This window comes from Salvia hispanica, chromosome 1 (assembly GCF_023119035.1).
Source record: "Salvia hispanica cultivar TCC Black 2014 chromosome 1, UniMelb_Shisp_WGS_1.0, whole genome shotgun sequence".
Taxonomy (NCBI): Eukaryota; Viridiplantae; Streptophyta; class Magnoliopsida; order Lamiales; family Lamiaceae; genus Salvia; species Salvia hispanica.
The window spans coordinates 12,673,885-12,692,368 of NC_062965.1; the positions used below are offsets into that span (position 1 = coordinate 12,673,885).

The following is an 18,484-nucleotide window of genomic DNA, read 5'->3' on the forward strand; positions in this document are numbered from 1 at the left end:
TCCGACAGATTTACTACGCACCTGAACTCAATAACGCACATTAGCGCCCCAAATGCACAGAATTTTAACCCTAAACCGATGCATGAAACGAGCTTTATCAGAGATATTTTAAGGAATATGGCAAAATTACCTCTTTTACATGATGTGATTACACTTGCATCTAGGATCACTGTTTTTTTTAATCACAAGTAGCCTATTAATTGGTTTAAAAATAGGTCAGGGCGGACAGATATTATTAGACCAGGTGATACTCGTTTTGGTAAGATTTATAGTGAAAAGCCTATATGATCATAAAGAGCATCTGCAAGCTTTAGTTATTAGTCAAGGAACTAATATTTTTTAGAGTGACCAAAGAAGCACAAAATTTTTTGGAATGTTATTTATCTTTTTCCCAAGTTTATGGGTCAAATTATGAGATTATTGCGCATCCGTGATTTTGATGAGAAACCTTCACTTGGCATGTGGATAGTGGTGAAGGAGTTGTTCAAGAATAAGGAGAGGTTATATGAGAAGTACGTTGATATAATTAAATCGAGGTGAGATAGAATGTCGAAAAAAACTGCATGTGGTGCGTTTTGGAAACCGGAGGCCATGTTGATACCTCGGAGGTGATAGGAGGATTACTTTATGTAATTAAGATTAAGATTATTATAACGAGTATAGATGGTTTGATGGAGGAGATACCTTTCAGGAAAAAAATGGTCAGATTTTCACAACGTGGTAACTTAATATAAAAACTTGACTCATGCTATTTCTGCAATTAAAAGTGTCACCCACAAGTGTATGGAATAATGTCATGTACAGAATAATGTCATGTAGTTTTACTTGGTTTTGATCATGTATTGTGTACCTTGAGATATGGTTATAACTACTTCTCTATGATATTGGTATTTTGACCACTTTATGAAGAATGTGTAGAAAATGGGTTGAAAACGAGCTTAAATGGCCAAAGGAAGCATCCGGGATGAAAAAGAGCGAACATGTCGAACGGAGCTGGCGAGCCGCTAACTTCTCACAAAACGAACCTGGCGACTGCCAGGATTCTCGCACCGAATTGTCGAGAGCAACTAGCAACTCGTCAGCTTCGAGCCACAACGAACCTGGCGACCCGCAAGGTTCAGCTGATAGTGCTATTGAAGAAAATTAAAGCCCTAATTAACTGTAAGTGTCTTAATGATGATTTAATGACTTAAGAGTTCCATTAATCTTGGAGTTGGAACTATAAGGGACTGAAATAGACACCTTTGAAATAGCATGGGTTTTAATGCACAATTGGTAAAGTTAGTGAGAAAGAAGAGAAAAATTGATAAAGTAAGAGAGATAAAGAGAAAAAAGTAATGTAATTAATATTAGTGGATTGTGAGGTCCATTTTATTAGTGAAGTAGATGTTTAAAGATTTCCTAAAATAGAAAGTTTGAAAATTTCTATTCTTAAGAGTCAGACTAAAATGGAAAGAGTTGCTATTTTTAAAATACGGAGGTAGTAATTAAATAAAGACTTATGTATTTTGATGAACACTTGTGTGTTTTGATATATTTGAACTTATTGTTATTGGCCATACAAGCTAGTTCACTGAGATCCTGCATGGTGGTGTATGAAAAAAAATACTCGAGATGCATTTGATGTTATTAACACTCAAACACGTATGTATGATAATGCCATTTTTTGTTTACCATTTACATTTTATTATGTATGTAATTTATAACATATATATTTTTATTATATATTCTGATTTAACTAGTGGTGCGATCAGTTAAAACCCATCAAACCTGGTTGAACCGTGAATCAAGTGGTGGACAAAAATGAAGGTTGGTCAACCTTCAAATGTGCAGTAGCGATTAGCTGTGCCGATTGGAGTAGCGAGTTGAGGTGAGGATTTAGGCGATGGAGTCCAACAGGCTGACCAACCTTCAAATGCCCGAGAGAGATGGAGTTTAGGAGCTCTGGATTATGACTCATACTTTTAATCTTAATGATATGAATTAGTAAATGAATTGAAAATTATTGGTGTGACAATATAAATGAGCTGATAAATAAAAATATGAAAATTACTTTATAAAACTATTTATTTGTAAAATAGAGAGAGATGGAGAAAGAGAAATTAAATCGTCTCAAAATAACTGAGTTGATAAAAGAAAAGTATGAAAATGTCTTCATGGCTTGGTGACATAAAAAAAAAAAGAAGAAAGTGCAAACTGATAAAAGAAAATATGCAAACATTAAAGTTTAGGGATCACAAATGTTATTTTTTAAAGTTTAGGGACCGCATACAAAAATTTTTAGAAAATAAAAGAGCTTTTTTTGTTTTAATAATTATTTATAGAAAAAATGCATACTCCTTTTTATGTGACTGCATTTTGCAATAAATAAACCAATTATTATGCTCTATCTTAATTTCATCAGTAGACCATGTGAAATTTGGAGCTGTGTAATAAGGAGTATTAAATTATGGCGAGTATGTTTTACTACCTCAGTTTATAAAATTAGACTAGTTTTATTATTATGGACTGTCTATCAAAACTAGACTTATTTTGAAAATAGAAATTGTTAAACCAATATTAATTAACCCTACATATCATTCTAAGTGTGGTCTCACAATCCACTAACACTACTTTCGTCATATTTTTCCTCCCACTCTCTTGTATTATCAATTGCACATTAAAACTCGTATCATTTATGACTTTATTTAATTTTTATGGATGGATGAAAGTCATTATTTTTGAAGTAGATGCGACACGTTTGCTTTTTTACCATTGAGTGTTAATTTTTGCCTATTATTATACAATGTATTCTCTTTTTAAAAAAATACAAAAAGTTAGTAGAAAAATAATGAAAAATTGGTAATGTTTGTATACATTAATTTTATAAGTAATAAAATATTCATGATATGAATTAATAAAATATAAAATTATTTATAGAAAAAGCATTTTTCAAAATAAAAATACAGTGAAATATTAATAGAGGCGTTGACCAAAACTCCGACTACACGTAAGAGAGTCCATGAATCCGCGTAGCAGGCGATTAATCCCCTATGATCGGTTCTGTTCCGTATAAATTCCAAAGGCTCATAAAACAAGGCAGCAATCAAATTCCCACGCTTCACAGATCTCACCAAGAGCAAGAGCTTCACACCGGAAAATGTGGCATTGATTCACCCTCGCCACAGGGTTTAAGTCGGTGCACGGATTCTGAATTGGTACCGGCGATTCTAGATGGACGTGGAGAGATCGTCGCTCTGCAATTGCGTAGTCAATTTCCTGCTTGAAGAGAATTACTTGCTGTCGGCGTTCGAGCTTCTCCACGAGCTCCTCGAGGATGGACGCGACAATCACGCTATTCGCCTCAAGGAATTCTTCTCCGATCCCACTCACTTTCCGCCCGATCAGATCTCCCGCTTCAACACTCTACGAGGTTCGCTCAATCATCGCGCTGGCTAATCCTTTTTCTGAATTGCTTTCTGCATTTTGTCTTCGTGAGTTGGTGGAGTTGTGGTAGAGCTTCCGTACCGCAGTTTAAAACTTATGTCGATTGCAATTGCAATTAAGATTGATTGCAACTCTTTCTGTCCTTTTCTTAGTAGTTATTTAGTCTGGTTTAGAATTCTGCACTGAACATTGGGTGTTATTGTGGCATAGTTCGCCTATTTTGTAGCCAACTTATTGTTTAAGGAAATTATCCAACTCATTCCACTTATCAATAATATTAAATTTGGAAAACATTAATCTCATGCTGTTCTGTTAATCATCATGTGTTGGAAATTCAAAGCTTTTTTTTATCAGCTGTGCACTTGGAGATATGACAATCCACAGAACATGCAGTGCGGATGATAGTTGAAAAATTACTACTATTTCTTTATTGAAGATTAATATTTTTGTTGAGAACAACGAAGAAAAGTTATTATCTCCCGTACTCTTTGTTACTAACTACTATTATGTTAAAATTTACTGTTTATGTGTTGTTTTTTTCTGTCAATGCTCTGAAGTACATAAGATTAGATGATAGTAAGCTATATTGCCAGTCAAGTTTGGAGGGTTGTTAAAAATGGTAAAACTTTGTTTGCCACTGATATTAGAAAACCTGATATTTGTTCGAGTCTTGAGAATTATCCATATTTCATCATAATGGCACTAAAATAGCTTGACAATGCAAGTACACAACTTTAAGGTGTTAATTGAATGCTTCAAAACACTGAAAGGCGGTTGGTTACACAGTGCATATATTTGGTCAGTATAGCTGGAGAGGAACCAGAGAATTTGTGAGAAGGAGGAATTCAATGGCTTTATGGGCCCAAAGCAAAAATAAAATTATCATCTGATTCCCTTGGGGATTTAAGCTTAAATTTCAGTATATTGCTCTCTTCTTGGAGTGGATGTTTTCCCTGGTGGTTGTACTCAAATTTTTCTTGATTACAGTGTTATGCTTTATTTCATGAAGTTATCTGGGGTATTCTCTGCAGCATGCTAGTGGTTATTATCCTTGTTGTTCTTGGAACCAAGAGCAAATTTCCCACGAAAATAGGAATTGAAGAGATGACAACGTAAACGTTTCCATCAAACCTAGTGGAAACTTTCTGAATACTCATTTCTTCAGGTTTCTGTCACTTTTGGATGAATAATATAAACAATTCATATGAATCAATTTTAAAATCCAAGCATACTACTAAAAACTGGAAAAAGGGCCTCCATAGATATAGCTGCTTATTGGTTTAAGATGTGCTGATAGAGCTGGTTCCAAATAATTTGACCTCATCAATTAGATTATTATACATAGTAAGAGGAAACTGTAAAAAATGAAATGGTCTGCAGATCACTTGTTACGACTTCAATGTAATTTATTGATACTGGAACTGTTCATATACGGAGTATAATGTTTCACTTCCTTATTGACTTCACTTTGATGTCTGGTTTTAGTTATAAGTAAAAGGGTCCCTTTAGAGGATGTCAAATAATTCCATTTTTCTTCTTTTTGTTGTGAAACAGTGGCAGATCCCCAGAGCCTATTTGAAGAGAAGGAATCATTGGAAGAAAAGTTGGCTGTCCGGGAATATGAACTTCGTCTAGCTCAAGAAGACATTGTTAACCTCAAAACTGAGTTGCTCAAGAAAGCTGAAACAACCTTGGATGAATCAAGAGGTAAAGCTACAACTATACTCTCCACCAGCATAGCTAATGGTTATGTTCACTGTGCATAGAAATTAGAAAGTGATTGCCACCTTACTTGTAAGTTGCGGGAAAATTCACACACATGCATAATGCATCCTTAATTGTGTTTGATAATGTGATAGTAAGGTTCCTTAGTTTTAGCAACTGCTGTATGTGTATCTGTAGTAGTTTTGCTCTCTCAAGATAAGAAAAAGTACTTGTGTGTTATTTTCTTGTTGACCTATGTGTCTAAATGTATTTTCAGATCCGAATGTTAACAATACTACAGCAAATAATGGACCGGTTTCCGAATTCTTGTTGACCTATGTGTCTAAATGTATTTTCAGATCCGAATGTTAACAATACTACAGCAAATAATGGACCGGTTTCCGAACTGATAAAAAGGGACACCTCTTCATCAGATTTGGGTCCTTTGAAGGATAATGAACGATTGGATATCAATTGTGCAGTGAAGGAGTATCTATTATTGGCAGGATACCGTTTAACTGCAATGACATTTTACGAGGAGGTATATCGATCAATGACTTTTTAGTTCCTTATGTGGTTTTTTATCCTTCCTAGATAGCAAACGGCCCTTACATTGTGTGCAATCTACTAATGAATTTCTGAATTAATGTTTAATTTGGTAATTCCTGTTGTTAGGTAAAAGTTTCTTAAAGATATATGAGCTCAATTATAACCAATGTTGTCAATCCTGTATGGTGGCTTATGGCGGTTCGCCTGAAAAACCACCACAAAGAAATGGCGTATCAGTATGGCGGGATATGGCAGTCTATAATTAAATGAATAAAATAATACCTATATATTTATATATAATTCAAAAATTAGAAAATAATAAAATATAACATCTAAAACTCTTAAAACAATTAATAAAGCATAAAATACAACTCTAGCCACCATGTTTCTTGCATAATGCCCCATCCCTAAATGCACTACACAATGACTATGTTGTCAAATAGCAGATATGGCGATTCCATCACCGAACGCCACGCCATAGCGCCATGGCGCCGCCATATCCACTATATGACAACATTTATAACTCTGATCTGTAGTATTTGAATCTGGTTATCAAGAAGTAAAAAGGAAAACACGTGTTTGATGGATTTTTATGTTTTGTTATCAAGTATGAGTCTCACTATTATAGAGAAAATTGCTCAGTACTGCTCCTAGTTTCTAGTTGTCACTTTTTAATATAATAGCACCAGCTATTGATTAAATGATGATCATGTAGGTAAGAAAAATGTCCTGGTTCAGTCATAGAATGTGATTAGAAAAAAGTTTACATGAAATATGGTCTAATGTATATTTTTCGTTTGACTGTTGGGTCGTTGTTGTGTATAAACAGGTATTTAATGTTATATGTATTTTATATTTGCAACAGGTCACTGACCAAAATTTGGATGTTTGGCAAAACTCGTCTGCATGCGTACCAGATGCATTGCGACACTATTATTACCAGTATCTTTCTTCAGCTAGAAATGCTGCTGAGGTACATCTTAGAAATGCATGTGTAACCTGAAAAATAGATGAAGTAAATATAACTTAAGGTCAGCATCTACTAGATCCAAATGATCGAAACCATAAGCCCATCCTCATTTCTTCAATGTATGGTCGACTTACTAGCATGTGATGCGCCAATGCCATCAACATAGCCACATAGGTTTTTGTAAATAATACAGTGAAAAAATCACCTCCATTAGTCACATTTCAGAACCCCCCACCCACACACAGACACACAAAAAAAGAATCAATAAAAATAAAAATTATCACTTGAATTCTCTTTGTTTTTCTGTTTATCCTGGAGAAAGAATACTCCCTCACTAAGTGTGGTCCAACTTACTGAATCAAGATCACTTATATTTCAAATGTGTTTGACATATTTTTGTAGGATTATTTTTTGTGTTCAATTTCCCATGCTCGTAGTATTCTTTTTGCTGCAGGAGAAAATGGTGATCCTTCAAGAAAATGAATCGTTGCTCAAAGAAAATGAAAGGCTACAAAGTGATATGCAATCGTTGTTGAAAGAAAAAGAAACGCCAGATGCTCAAGTCATGTCATTGACAAATTCTTTGGAATTGCTCCAAAAAGATATAAAGGAAAAAACAAATACAGTAACTTTCTCAACAGATATCTCTGTGTTATTCATTTTTGGTTTTATTTTATAATGCTTAACAGTTTAAATGCCTGTCAGGTCCAAGCTCTGAAGAAAACTTTGAAAAGTCAGAAAAAAGAACTAGATGATTGTAGAGCTGAAATAACTTCACTGAAAATGCTTATTGAAAGAGCTCGATCTGGAAACATTCTGTTGCAAGCAGACTCTGAACCTGCTCATTCTGCAAGGAGCAATAACGATGATATGAGACCTCTTCCAAATGAAGTAGATATGTCAAAATCCAACACTTCTTTGAATACGGGCCTTGAGTCATTGAGGACAGATGTAGGGATAATGGGGGAAGTGGACATTGTTAAAGAGGCACAAGTCAATGATAAGGAAACATCTGCAGATGGTTCATTGGCTGTTTTAACTGTTGCAGATACTGACATGACAGGGAAACAGAAATCTGATGATGCAATTAGCATAACTGATACAATTCCAGAAGACTTATTAACTCCTCAATGTGAAAGTGGATTTGTTGGAACACCTTCCCTAGGAAAAGATAAACTTGTGATAATGTCTCCCAAACTTGATGCTGAATTACATACTGAAAAGATGGTAAAACTCGTGTAGTATATTCCTTCATTTGATTTTCTTGTTCCAGAGAAATTATCTTCCTTCAGGATGAAATCTAACTTATGTTTACTTGTCAGGGAGTGGGAACCATACAGATATTATCAAATGCTTTGCCTAAAATCGTGCCTTATGTTCTAATCAACCATCGAGAGGTTTGTTGATATATATGCATTTGTTATTCGAAGCATATGTACTAGACTAAAGGTTATTGGAGCAATTATATACAATATGTTCCTTGTCATAATTATTATCGGAGTTCATCCCTTTTAGGAGCTTCTTCCTCTGATTATGTGTGCAATCGAGCGTCATCCGGATAGTGCAACACGAGACTCCTTGACTCACACGTTGTTTAATCTGATAAAGCGCCCTGATGAGCAGCAGAGACGGATTATAATGGATGTAAGAATCTGATGGAAAAGCATCTGCAGTTAATTAAGATTATATAATTTGCACTTATGGATTTTATTTTGTGGCATCAGGCTTGTGTTACTCTTGCCAAGAATGTAGGGGAGTTGAGAACCGAAACAGAATTGCTGCCCCAGTGTTGGGAACAAGTATAACTATCTGAATTATATAGTGCTTTCTTTTTCCCATATGATTCAAATGGCCACAAACTTAATGCTGGCTTTGGCACTTGTAGATTAGTCACATGTACGAGGAGCGTAGACTGCTTGTTGCTCAATCATGTGGTGAACTTGCAGAATTTGTAAGGCCTGAGATACGTGATTCACTCATCTTGTCCATAGTTCAACAGCTCATGGAGGATTCTGCTACAGTTGTCAGGGAGGCTGCAGCTCTTAACCTGGCTTTGTTGCTGGCACTCTTCCCAAATACAGACAAATATTTCAAGGTCAGCCTCACTAAATATGCTTCAAGGAAATCATGGAGAAGATATCGGACTTCACAGTTTCCTACACTGTAAGCTCCGTGATCTAGGAATGGAGCGTTTCCCCTGGTCATAACATGATGCCTTACAATAAAATTAAAATTTATGGAAACAAACAAAATAAAAAAATATTTTAAAACACTTATATCTTGATTTTGAATAGGTTGAGGAGATGATGTTTCAGTTGGTTTGTGATCCCTCTGGTATAGTTGTTGACACTACAAAAAAGGTTTTGGTTCCGGCACTCATAAATTGGGGAAACAAGCTGGACCACATTCTACAAGTTTTGCACTCTCACATGTTGGGATCTGCTCAGGTATTATAATCAGCATAATTCCGTCATTAATCGATGCTAATGCTATTATTCTTATCTGAAATGTTTGCTTTTCAGCGTTGCCCTCCTCTTTCAGGGGTTGAGGGTTCCATTGAGTCACAACTTCATGTTTTAGGTGAAAGAGAACGTTGGCACATTGATGTTCTATTGAGGCTGCTTGCTGAACTACTTCCGTATGTGTACAAGAAAGTTGTTGAGACTTGTCCTTTCTCTTCAGATTCAGATTCTACAGGAATCTCTTTCACGCCATCTTTGCTCGAACAATATGCAGAGTAAGATTGCTACCCTTCTCTTATGTCCTGCTTACCACAAACATTGCACGATACTACTACTTTTTGTGGATCTAGAATGCCGTTTGATGGATTTACTACCCAATGCATTTGTAATTGATCAGGGGACAAGTGGAATGGCCAGCCTTTGATTGGTTGCTTACTGAGTGCTTTCCTAATTTGATTCAGTTGTGCTCATTATTGCCTCAGAAGGAAGATAATTTAAGAATCCATGTTACGAAGGTATGAATTTGAGTTTCATTTATTTTCTTCGAATTTTGATGATTGCTCATCAGGTCTTGTCGCTTTTCTTTTTCTTTTTTTATATCCTTACCTTTTGAAGTTGTGGATGACCAAATACAGTTTTTGCGCGAAGTGGTTGATCATTTTGGTGAACCTTATTTGACGCACATCCTGCTGCCATTGTTTTTAGTGGCTGTTGGAGATGATGCTGATTTTAAATCGTTCCCACCTAAGGCCAGGTCTAAAATTAGAGGTAATATACTCCATATTTTCCTGTTAGTCATGACTCATGAGAACTCGCTCCCATTTTCTTGGAAATAGATCTCATGATTTTTTTATTATCTAGTAGTACTATTGAAGTAAGAGAAAAGGTGCCAAAACAACATCATCTTTTACCTGCAGGAGCAGATCCAATCCTAAACATTGTTTTGACACAAAATACACAAAATTGACTGATAAAAGGTGCAGTAACCCTTCACAATGTTTGAGGTTGGATCTGCTTGGGTATTTTTTTCAGACCTTTGCTTGAAGTAATGGCTCTTATTTGTATTAAAAGTATCAACTTTATTCCTTTCAGGTTTGACACCTAAATCTGCATTTGCTCAGAGACTTGCTACAATGTGCGTCCTACCGCTTCTCCTGGCAGGCATTCTAGGACAACCAAGCAAGCGTGCCAGCCTAACAGTGTACTTAAGGAATCTTCTGATTCAAAGATCTAGGGAGAATAGTCTGCCTGCAAATCACGAGATTATCAATTCAGTTCGTTTTCTTTGGTATGTTTTCCCACTGACTGTTGCATATTATTGAGCTATCTTTTACTGTTACCATGGGTTTTTTACTGGTGCAGTACCTTTGAAGAGAATCACAGTATAGTATTTAACATCTTATGGGAGATGATTGCAAGTTCTGATGAAATGTTGAAAATCAGTGCTGCCAATATTCTGAAAGTCATAGTAAGGGCTTAATTTTCTTTTAATTTCAGAAAAGATGCCATTTCATCCTATCTCCTGCAGTGCTTAGTATCATATATCTTTGTTTTTTCCCCTAGGTACCATATATTGACGAAAAGGTTGCCTCAGCTAATGTTTTGCCTGCCCTTGTGACTCTTGGTTCTGACCAAAATCTGAATGTAAAATATGCCAGCATTGATGCATTTGGTGCTGTAGCACAACATTTTAAGAGTGATGTGGTATGCAGATCCTTCCATCCTATGCTTGCTTTTCTGATGAAGATTATCATGCAATTGACTGTCTGGTTTTTCCTTAGATTGTCGACAAGATACGTATTCAGATGGATGCTTTTCTTGAAGATGGATCACATGAGGCTACCATTGCTGTGGTTCGTGCTCTTTTGGTAGCTGTGCCTCACACAACTGCTAGGCTCCGGGATTATATCCTTCACACTTTTTCTTTGGCTATTAAATTTCTTCCCTTCGGCTAATAATGATGTGTACTATATATATCCTGTTCTTTTCCGTATATAAAATCTGATTTAATTGTGTTTCTGTTCTTGTGGTCAATGTGCAAGCTCATTTTCTTTAACCTTTTGTACATCTAGTCTCCAAGATTTTTCAGTTCACATCATCACCATCCCTTTCAAGTGATGTAACGAAGCGCAGAGACAGAGCCAATGCCTGCTGTGAAGCAATTCGTGCTCTTGATGCAACAGGTTTGTGCTCAAGATTTCTTTAAATTACATATCAATATTAGTGTGGCTCTAAATGTGTTCTTGCGTCGGCATTTTCTGAAATTACTTTTGAATTGGTTAAACATCTTCGAGGATTTCAGGCTCAGCTTATACTTCCACTCTGTATAAAAACTCATTAAGTTGACATTACTGATCCATCGTTGACATAGCAAACGAACCTCATGTTCCATTAACACCATTTAAGCCTGCAATGGCGTGCATTTTCAAATCCTATTTTAGACTAGTTGAAGACTATTACTTTTATATACTCCCTCAGTTGCATAGAAATAGGTCATTTAGGGTTGGCACGAGTTTTAATGCGTAATTGGTAAAGTAGGAGAGAAGGGGGAAAAGTAGTTGAAATTGTGTAGTAGATAGTGGGATCCATAAATGATAAAGTAAAAGAGGAGAAAAAAACTGACATAAATGAATATGGCCTATGTCTATGCCTCTATGGGATGGAGGAGTATACTAGTAATATATTTCAATCTATCAAAATATATAGTACGATTCTGGAAATACATTCTGCTCCCCTCTGGAATTCAGCTTGTTACACTGATCTATGTTCATATCTATTCGTACAGATCTTTCAGCATCGACTGTCAGGGATTTCCTACTCCCTGCAATTCAGAATCTACTGAAAGATATGGATGCGCTCGATCCAGCTCATAAGGAAGCTCTCGAGATCATATTCAAGGAAAGATCAGGTGGAACATTTGATGCTTTTAGCAAGGTGATGGGAGCTCATTTGGGCCTTTCTTCAGTGAGCAGTTTCTTCAGCGACAGTGGGCTACTGGGGAAAAAGGAAACCGGAGATTTGGGGACTCCGGTGCCGGTCACAATTGAGAACACAATTCCACAACCACCAGCCGAGGACACAAGATTTAGACGGATCATGAGGGCCGGTTTCAGTGATATGCTTCGAGGGAGAACTAAGGGCAACGATGAAGTTAATCCCAGTGAATGAGAGACACCTTCATTTTTGTTTTTTGCTTGTTGTATGATGATAGGAAAAGAAGGGTATATGCGTCCATTCATTTGTAATTCTTTATTTTTTACATCACAACATAAAATTTATTAAGGGGGGACTTGTGTCTCTTCCGACTTAAGGTATCAAGAGTCTGCTTAGCAAAACATGATGAAATATCAAAATTCCACCCAATATGATACTTGTGAAACATCAAATTTCCTCCCAATATCAAACATATGGTTAAAACTTAAAAGTAACACACACTACCACCTGTTCTAAAATGGTTAATTAACATTTTAAATATAAGAGAACAAAATAAACATATATTGCTCAAATGCAATCCTTATTTTTTGAGGTACTACGCAGCCCAAAACCACCTCTATCTACGAATTTATTAAATCATACGTTTAAGTTAGTATTATCATAAAGGGGTAATATAACCATGAATATCATGAACTTAGGGAACTTATTGATTTTTCCACTTTGTAGCAAACTTCTAAATTTGTTGCTAAAAATCATAAACTTTGGTGGATCCTGTCATTTCCCCAATCCGACCTGACTCGCATTTTCCAGCGTAAACTTTGATGGATCGCATCTTCTCTAGATTATCGTCCATTTGTGGAAGCTTGCTTTGACACGGGTGAGAAAGATGAAGCACTTAAATGTATACCGAAACTATCAGTTCCAAGAGAGAGCTGAAGTAACTAAACTAACATGAAATTTTCACATAGCTTTGTGTCTTCTCTTTCACTAGCTGAATGTGCTGTAATTGGCAAACAGGCTTATGGTAAAATCGGGATGGCCAACGAAGCTGCAGATGCAGTATCTCAATCTAAGAATGGCAATTTAGACAGTCGTTTTCACAGCTTAGATGATTCATTATTTTATAGCTTGAGGAAATATAGATAGAATGTAAATCCACCATCAGAATGAAACAAGCACCATGTAAGAGAAAACCTAAAACCATCAACACCAGCCAACGAACCATGTAAGAGAAAACCTAAAACCATCAACACCAGCCAACGAACCATGTAAGAGAGAACCTAAAACCATCAACGCCAGCCAACGAATCATGGCAGCTTTCAGCAAGTAATGTAACATAACAAATTGAAGAAATAAGCTCTTCCAGGATGAAATGTTCTCTCTGATTGGCACATCAAAATAAAAAATAAAAAGAAACAGAGGAACAAATATTTGAATAAAATACAAACAAATGAACAAATTGTGTATAGTATTCAGTTAACTTTTACACCTTGAGTAGGTACATATCTCACCAGAAACAAACATTTTAATACAAAGAAAGAACTATTTTGTATGCTCTGTAAACAAAATCTTTGAATATCAACCATCCTCCATACAGGGGAAATTCATCCACAATAATCTTTAACTTCACGCTTAACAGGGTTGACAGAGGCAAAGGAACGAGCACCTGATACAGTATTCCTTTCATTCAGCAGTACTACTGAGGATGCAACACTGCCTATTACTTTGCATGCACCGAAGGCTCGGGAAATGTTGTTGTTCCCTTAGTCATTGTCTGGTAATGAGAGGGCAATATCGGCGCTGAAGGCTGAGTTTTGTATATTTGGTTGTATGCAATTTCTTCATCAAATTCACTGCCCCCAGTAGCAGAGACTACCGGCACAGGTATAGCCGATTCTGAGGGAATCTGGTGCTCTAGAGACCCTACAACTAGTTGGCCTTGATTAGAGGGGATATTAACTAGTTGTGCCGAAGCTGGGATACTGCAGTAAGTGGCTGACTCGGATGTTTGACCTCCAAATACTTCTTTATGGCCCACAGGTTGAGGAATAGCAGCAGTCTTTGGATGCAAGGGTGGTAGGCTCGGAGGAGTAACTGTATTTGCATCAATGGTGCTACATACCATTGGGATATTTTGGTATTGAGGTGGTCTCATGGGCACCAGATATATCGGGTATGGTTGATTTGGATGAGAAGATACATGCTGTGGGTGCATTGGCATTTGATATAAGGGATAGTAAGGAGAAATTGGCACTGGACCTGCATACTGAGGCATATACTGCACCCCTCCTTGAATTAAGGGTGTGTCGTGCTGTTGCTTCATACCCTCCTGCACCTGAGGTAAAGGATATCGAAGAACTTGAACTGGTTTTTGCCCTGCCATATCAATTAAAGGGTCGGAGACGGGAGCTTCTGATGATAATTCCGGACCAACCTGAATCAGCGGCTCTTGGGAGACTCCGGTCTTTTGAGGAGCAGCCGAACTTCCACCACTGTTATCACTGTGAAAACCATATGCTACTAATTCAGCAATAAGTACTTAATTCACAATACAAGAGTTTCTTGAGCTAATCCAGACTACATATGCACTCCTCAATTATACAACAACAGTATCACCTAATCTCTGATGTATTTAGTTCCTAGTCAAATTATAGATTCGATTAAGGTCTTCGCAACTTCAAAGAGATCACAAGAAATTTTCCTAAAACCAAGCATACTTACATATACATCATATCATTAAGCATAGTATGCACGAAAATAATCAAATAATTCTAAATAAACTGAAGTAATATGCAGTCAAAAATCGTATACAATCGCAAATTATCAAATAAATGTAGATAAACTGAAGTAATTTGCAATCAAAAATCGTAGAAGCACAATCGATGTACTCCATAAGAAACTGATATACCTTTCTAAAGAGGCTGAAGACGGCACTCTATTCTTCCGGTCAAGCGAATTCAAACCCTTTTCATCCGCAATCGCAATCGGCGGAGAATTCGATGTGGAAAAGGACGAACAAGTAGAGCCAAACGACGAATTCGTCTCCAAAACCAATGACTCCGCCCCCGCTTTACTCTCCCCTCCGCCGCCGCTATTGCTGAAACTCTCAACCGGAGCTTCCAAATCCGGTCCAACGCCGATCAGAAGGCCACAATCCGCCGATTGCCCCTTCTGCAAAACCCCCGTACTCCTGAGCGCGTCGCTGAACCACGTCTCCGACTTAGGGCCGAGCAGCGCGGAGCCGAGGGACTCCGGCTTGACGGCGAACAGAAACAGCCTGATGCGGGCAGGCGGAGAGATCCGATCGTGCTCCTCGAGCATGTTGGCGAGATCCTCGTCGGAGACGACGGAGATTAGGGAATCGAGGTCCTCGTCGGGGAGCTGGTACTTGAGGAGGAAGGGGCGGTTGCCGAAGAGCGTGCGGGAGAGGTGCGCGGAGAGCAGGGAGAGTGAGGAGGCGGTGGATCGGCGGTCGACGGCGACGATGCGGGTTTCGCCGGCGGCGTAGTGGAGTGATTTGTCGTGGGGGCGCGGGACTATGTGGCCGCCGTAGCTGCACATTAGGCGGATTTTGGGGGGCGAAAGAGGTGGCCGAGGAGAGGTGGCGGAGGAGGAGGGCGGCGGCGGAGGCTGGGGCTCCATCTAGAGAGAGAGAGAGAGAGGATTGTAGGGAGAGAGAGGGAAAGTTGAGATTTAATAATAGTGGAAGGAGCTGGCGCGATAATTACGCTGTGTATCTTTTTGGGGGCAATTATCAATTTTTCCAAACTTTCAAAACTATCGCACCAAAAACAGATACATACTCCTAGTTTATGATAAGTAAATACGAGGGTATAATTGGAAATATATTAAGATAAGTGATTATAAACATGAGGGTATAGTTGGAAAATAATTTATGATAAAGTGATTATCTTCAAGTAAACATGAGGGCATAATTGGAACATTTTCGTGGGGCAATTGATGTTACTTTTGCAAATATAATTATTACTTGTGTTTAGTTAAATGTTACTTCCTCCGTCCCGGATAATTTGTCCCAATTTTCCATTTCGGTTCGTCCCACATAATTTGTCCCATTTCACTTTTACCATTTTTGGTAGTGGACCTCATATTCCACTAACTCATTTTTACTCACATTTTATTATAAAACTAATATATAAAGGTAGGACCCACATTTCACTAACTTTTTCAACCCATTTTTTATTACAATTCTTAAAACCCGTGCCCGGTCAAAGTGACCCAAATTATCTGGGACGGAGGGAGTATACACTTGCAACGCTGTAATGCACGTACAGGATAATATAAAAATACTAAAGTCATAGAAAAATGTGGTTTTAATTGTATAGTGGGAGTTGTATTTATTTGTATGGCATGTCATGCGAATGTATTCGTGGATAAATGATATTCAAAATCATATATGCGATTTTAGATAAAATTAATAAATTTAGTAGTACTAGAAAGAACAAAGTAATTGGATATTTTATAAGAAGGTAGAAGAGAAAACATTTACTCCTATTTCAAAAATAAAAAAGTGATTCTCTTGATTGAAATAAATCAAAAAAGAAAGGTAAGCAAGTTAATAAGACAAAATAATCATTATTTAATTTATATTTATAATTATCTTTAAAGTGGTTAGGATTTGACTGAATCTAAGTTTTTTGGTATTTATAATACTTTAACTATTTTTTCATATTATATAAGATGATAATTCAGCGTCTACCGATATTGATGTGTAAATTTATTTTTACGATATAGTTGTACATAATTGGTGGTATATTTTTTCTATTTTACTACTAAGTATATGTTAAAATTCAATGTATAAATCTAAGATGATAATTTAGCATATACCCATATTGCATGCGTAAAAATATGTTGACTATGTAGCTGTCCATAATTGCTTGAATATTGACTGGCTAATATCTATTGACTATATACTAAGAAGTTACTACGCCTTACATTATTTAATTTAATTTAGACTTAAAGATTTGTTTGATGGTTATTGTATCAAACTATTCGCTCAAATTAGTGGTACAAGAAGTTGTTAGTTTTTCTTAAATAGTCTATACAGTATATACCATCGATCTAAAAAATTATTGCAAAAATTATACGTTAAAATATTGTAATAATACTAGGAGTACAAGTATTTCCTATATTCATATTCAGATTTGCAAATTATCGGCATACTTCAAATTAGTTGCCTGATTTATACATTCGTCACTTCACTGCCAAATCATCACATTTGAGAAGATGATATTCATTGCAATTTAATTACTGCATTTTTCACTAGTGCTAGCATACATAACGTTAACAACGATAAATTTTGTTTATTATATTATTAAGAGATCATCTAGTGGTTTCAATGGTTAATACAATGTACACAATTAATTAATTAATTAACCAAATAACGCGGTAAAGTTGATTGACAGCAGAGCCCACCGTCCACGTAAACATGATGACGTGTCAACCTGATATCTTGGGACAAGAGCAAATCTAGTATACTTTGCTTCTTGGATTTTGGAGTTAGTCATATTGATGACTAATTAACACGCCTAATTGCATTATCTTATTAAACAAATTGTCCTTTTTTGTTTTTAATTTAGTATGGTCCAATGAGAGTTTCAGAGGTATACTTTAAAACTCCACTAGAGAACATTTCATCACTTCACCAATTAATGATACATTATTTTAACGTAGTAGTAAGAGTTTGGGATGTCTACAAATCTGTTTGTTTCTTATCAAATATTAACAATCTTTGTTGATGTGATAAGTTGTCAAAATTTAAATAAGAGGTGATATTAAACTTGTAAAATACTCCTAATATTCATGATTAAGAAAATCATGGTGGCATAAATAAATGTTAAACTTCTCTATAGTTATTCAAGTCATACACCAAAATATTTGGAATAAATACTTTTATAGGAACTAAGGGCATGGAGCTTAACTACGGGCAATGGGATGGCATCGCGTGGGGTCAGCTCGAGTGCACCGCCCGTTGCCAATGCAGCGCCTCACCAAGAGGGAGGTGGGAGGTGGGTTTAATTAAAATATCAAAATTACAGAATGAAAAATGAAAAATTATACTATAATTATGTAGATGGCTATTTAATAAATTGTTAGTAGCTTGAATTTAGTTAGTGGTATATATTATTATTTCATACTTACTATTATAATTAAGAAGACATACGCTGAAGTACTATTATTTCATACTACTATAGATGCTGAAATTTGTTGAATACTATTTTTAAATTATTCAAAGTTAAGTATCACAGTAGCCAAGAAGACAAACGCTGAACAATTTCACAGTAACTTTGTAATTTGGGCTGAAAATTTACCTTCATAGTATTAAATATACCTAATTTACAACTTATAATGCAAATAGGCCTTGGCATTGGTCTGGAAATTTGTATTGCTCATAAGTTTAGATCATCATGTGAGTAAAACA

General features: G+C 36.4%; 2 protein-coding genes across 3 annotated transcripts; one reads left to right on the plus strand and one right to left on the minus strand.

Moving 5' to 3' along the window:
- The first annotated feature begins 3,083 nt into the window (after nucleotides 1–3,083).
- LOC125200560 (RAB11-binding protein RELCH) lies at nucleotides 3,084–12,429 on the plus strand. Its single transcript, XM_048098210.1, has 20 exons — nucleotides 3,084–3,412; nucleotides 4,981–5,133; nucleotides 5,490–5,671; nucleotides 6,545–6,652; nucleotides 7,104–7,274; nucleotides 7,355–7,876; nucleotides 7,972–8,046; nucleotides 8,165–8,293; nucleotides 8,374–8,448; nucleotides 8,535–8,744; nucleotides 8,944–9,096; nucleotides 9,172–9,386; nucleotides 9,509–9,626; nucleotides 9,747–9,879; nucleotides 10,204–10,399; nucleotides 10,474–10,579; nucleotides 10,675–10,815; nucleotides 10,893–11,016; nucleotides 11,178–11,294; nucleotides 11,897–12,429. The coding sequence occupies exons 1-20, from the start codon at nucleotides 3,214–3,216 to the stop codon at nucleotides 12,277–12,279; spliced, it is 3,510 nt and encodes a 1,169-aa protein (XP_047954167.1). The 5' UTR covers nucleotides 3,084–3,213; the 3' UTR covers nucleotides 12,280–12,429.
- A 1,036-nt stretch (nucleotides 12,430–13,465) lies between these two features.
- Nucleotides 13,466–15,718, minus strand: LOC125202048. 2 transcript variants are annotated; one of them, XM_048100362.1, is made up of 3 exons: nucleotides 14,954–15,718; nucleotides 14,480–14,546; nucleotides 13,466–14,380 (listed from the first exon to the last, which is right to left on the minus strand). In XM_048100362.1, the coding sequence occupies exons 1-3, from the start codon at nucleotides 15,685–15,687 to the stop codon at nucleotides 13,766–13,768; spliced, it is 1,416 nt and encodes a 471-aa protein (XP_047956319.1). In that variant the 5' UTR covers nucleotides 15,688–15,718; the 3' UTR covers nucleotides 13,466–13,765. The 2 variants fall into 2 exon arrangements, with proteins under 2 accessions (XP_047956319.1, XP_047956318.1); XM_048100361.1 differs by having other exon boundaries at nucleotides 13,466–14,546.
- Between the last annotated feature and the right edge of the window lie 2,766 nt (nucleotides 15,719–18,484).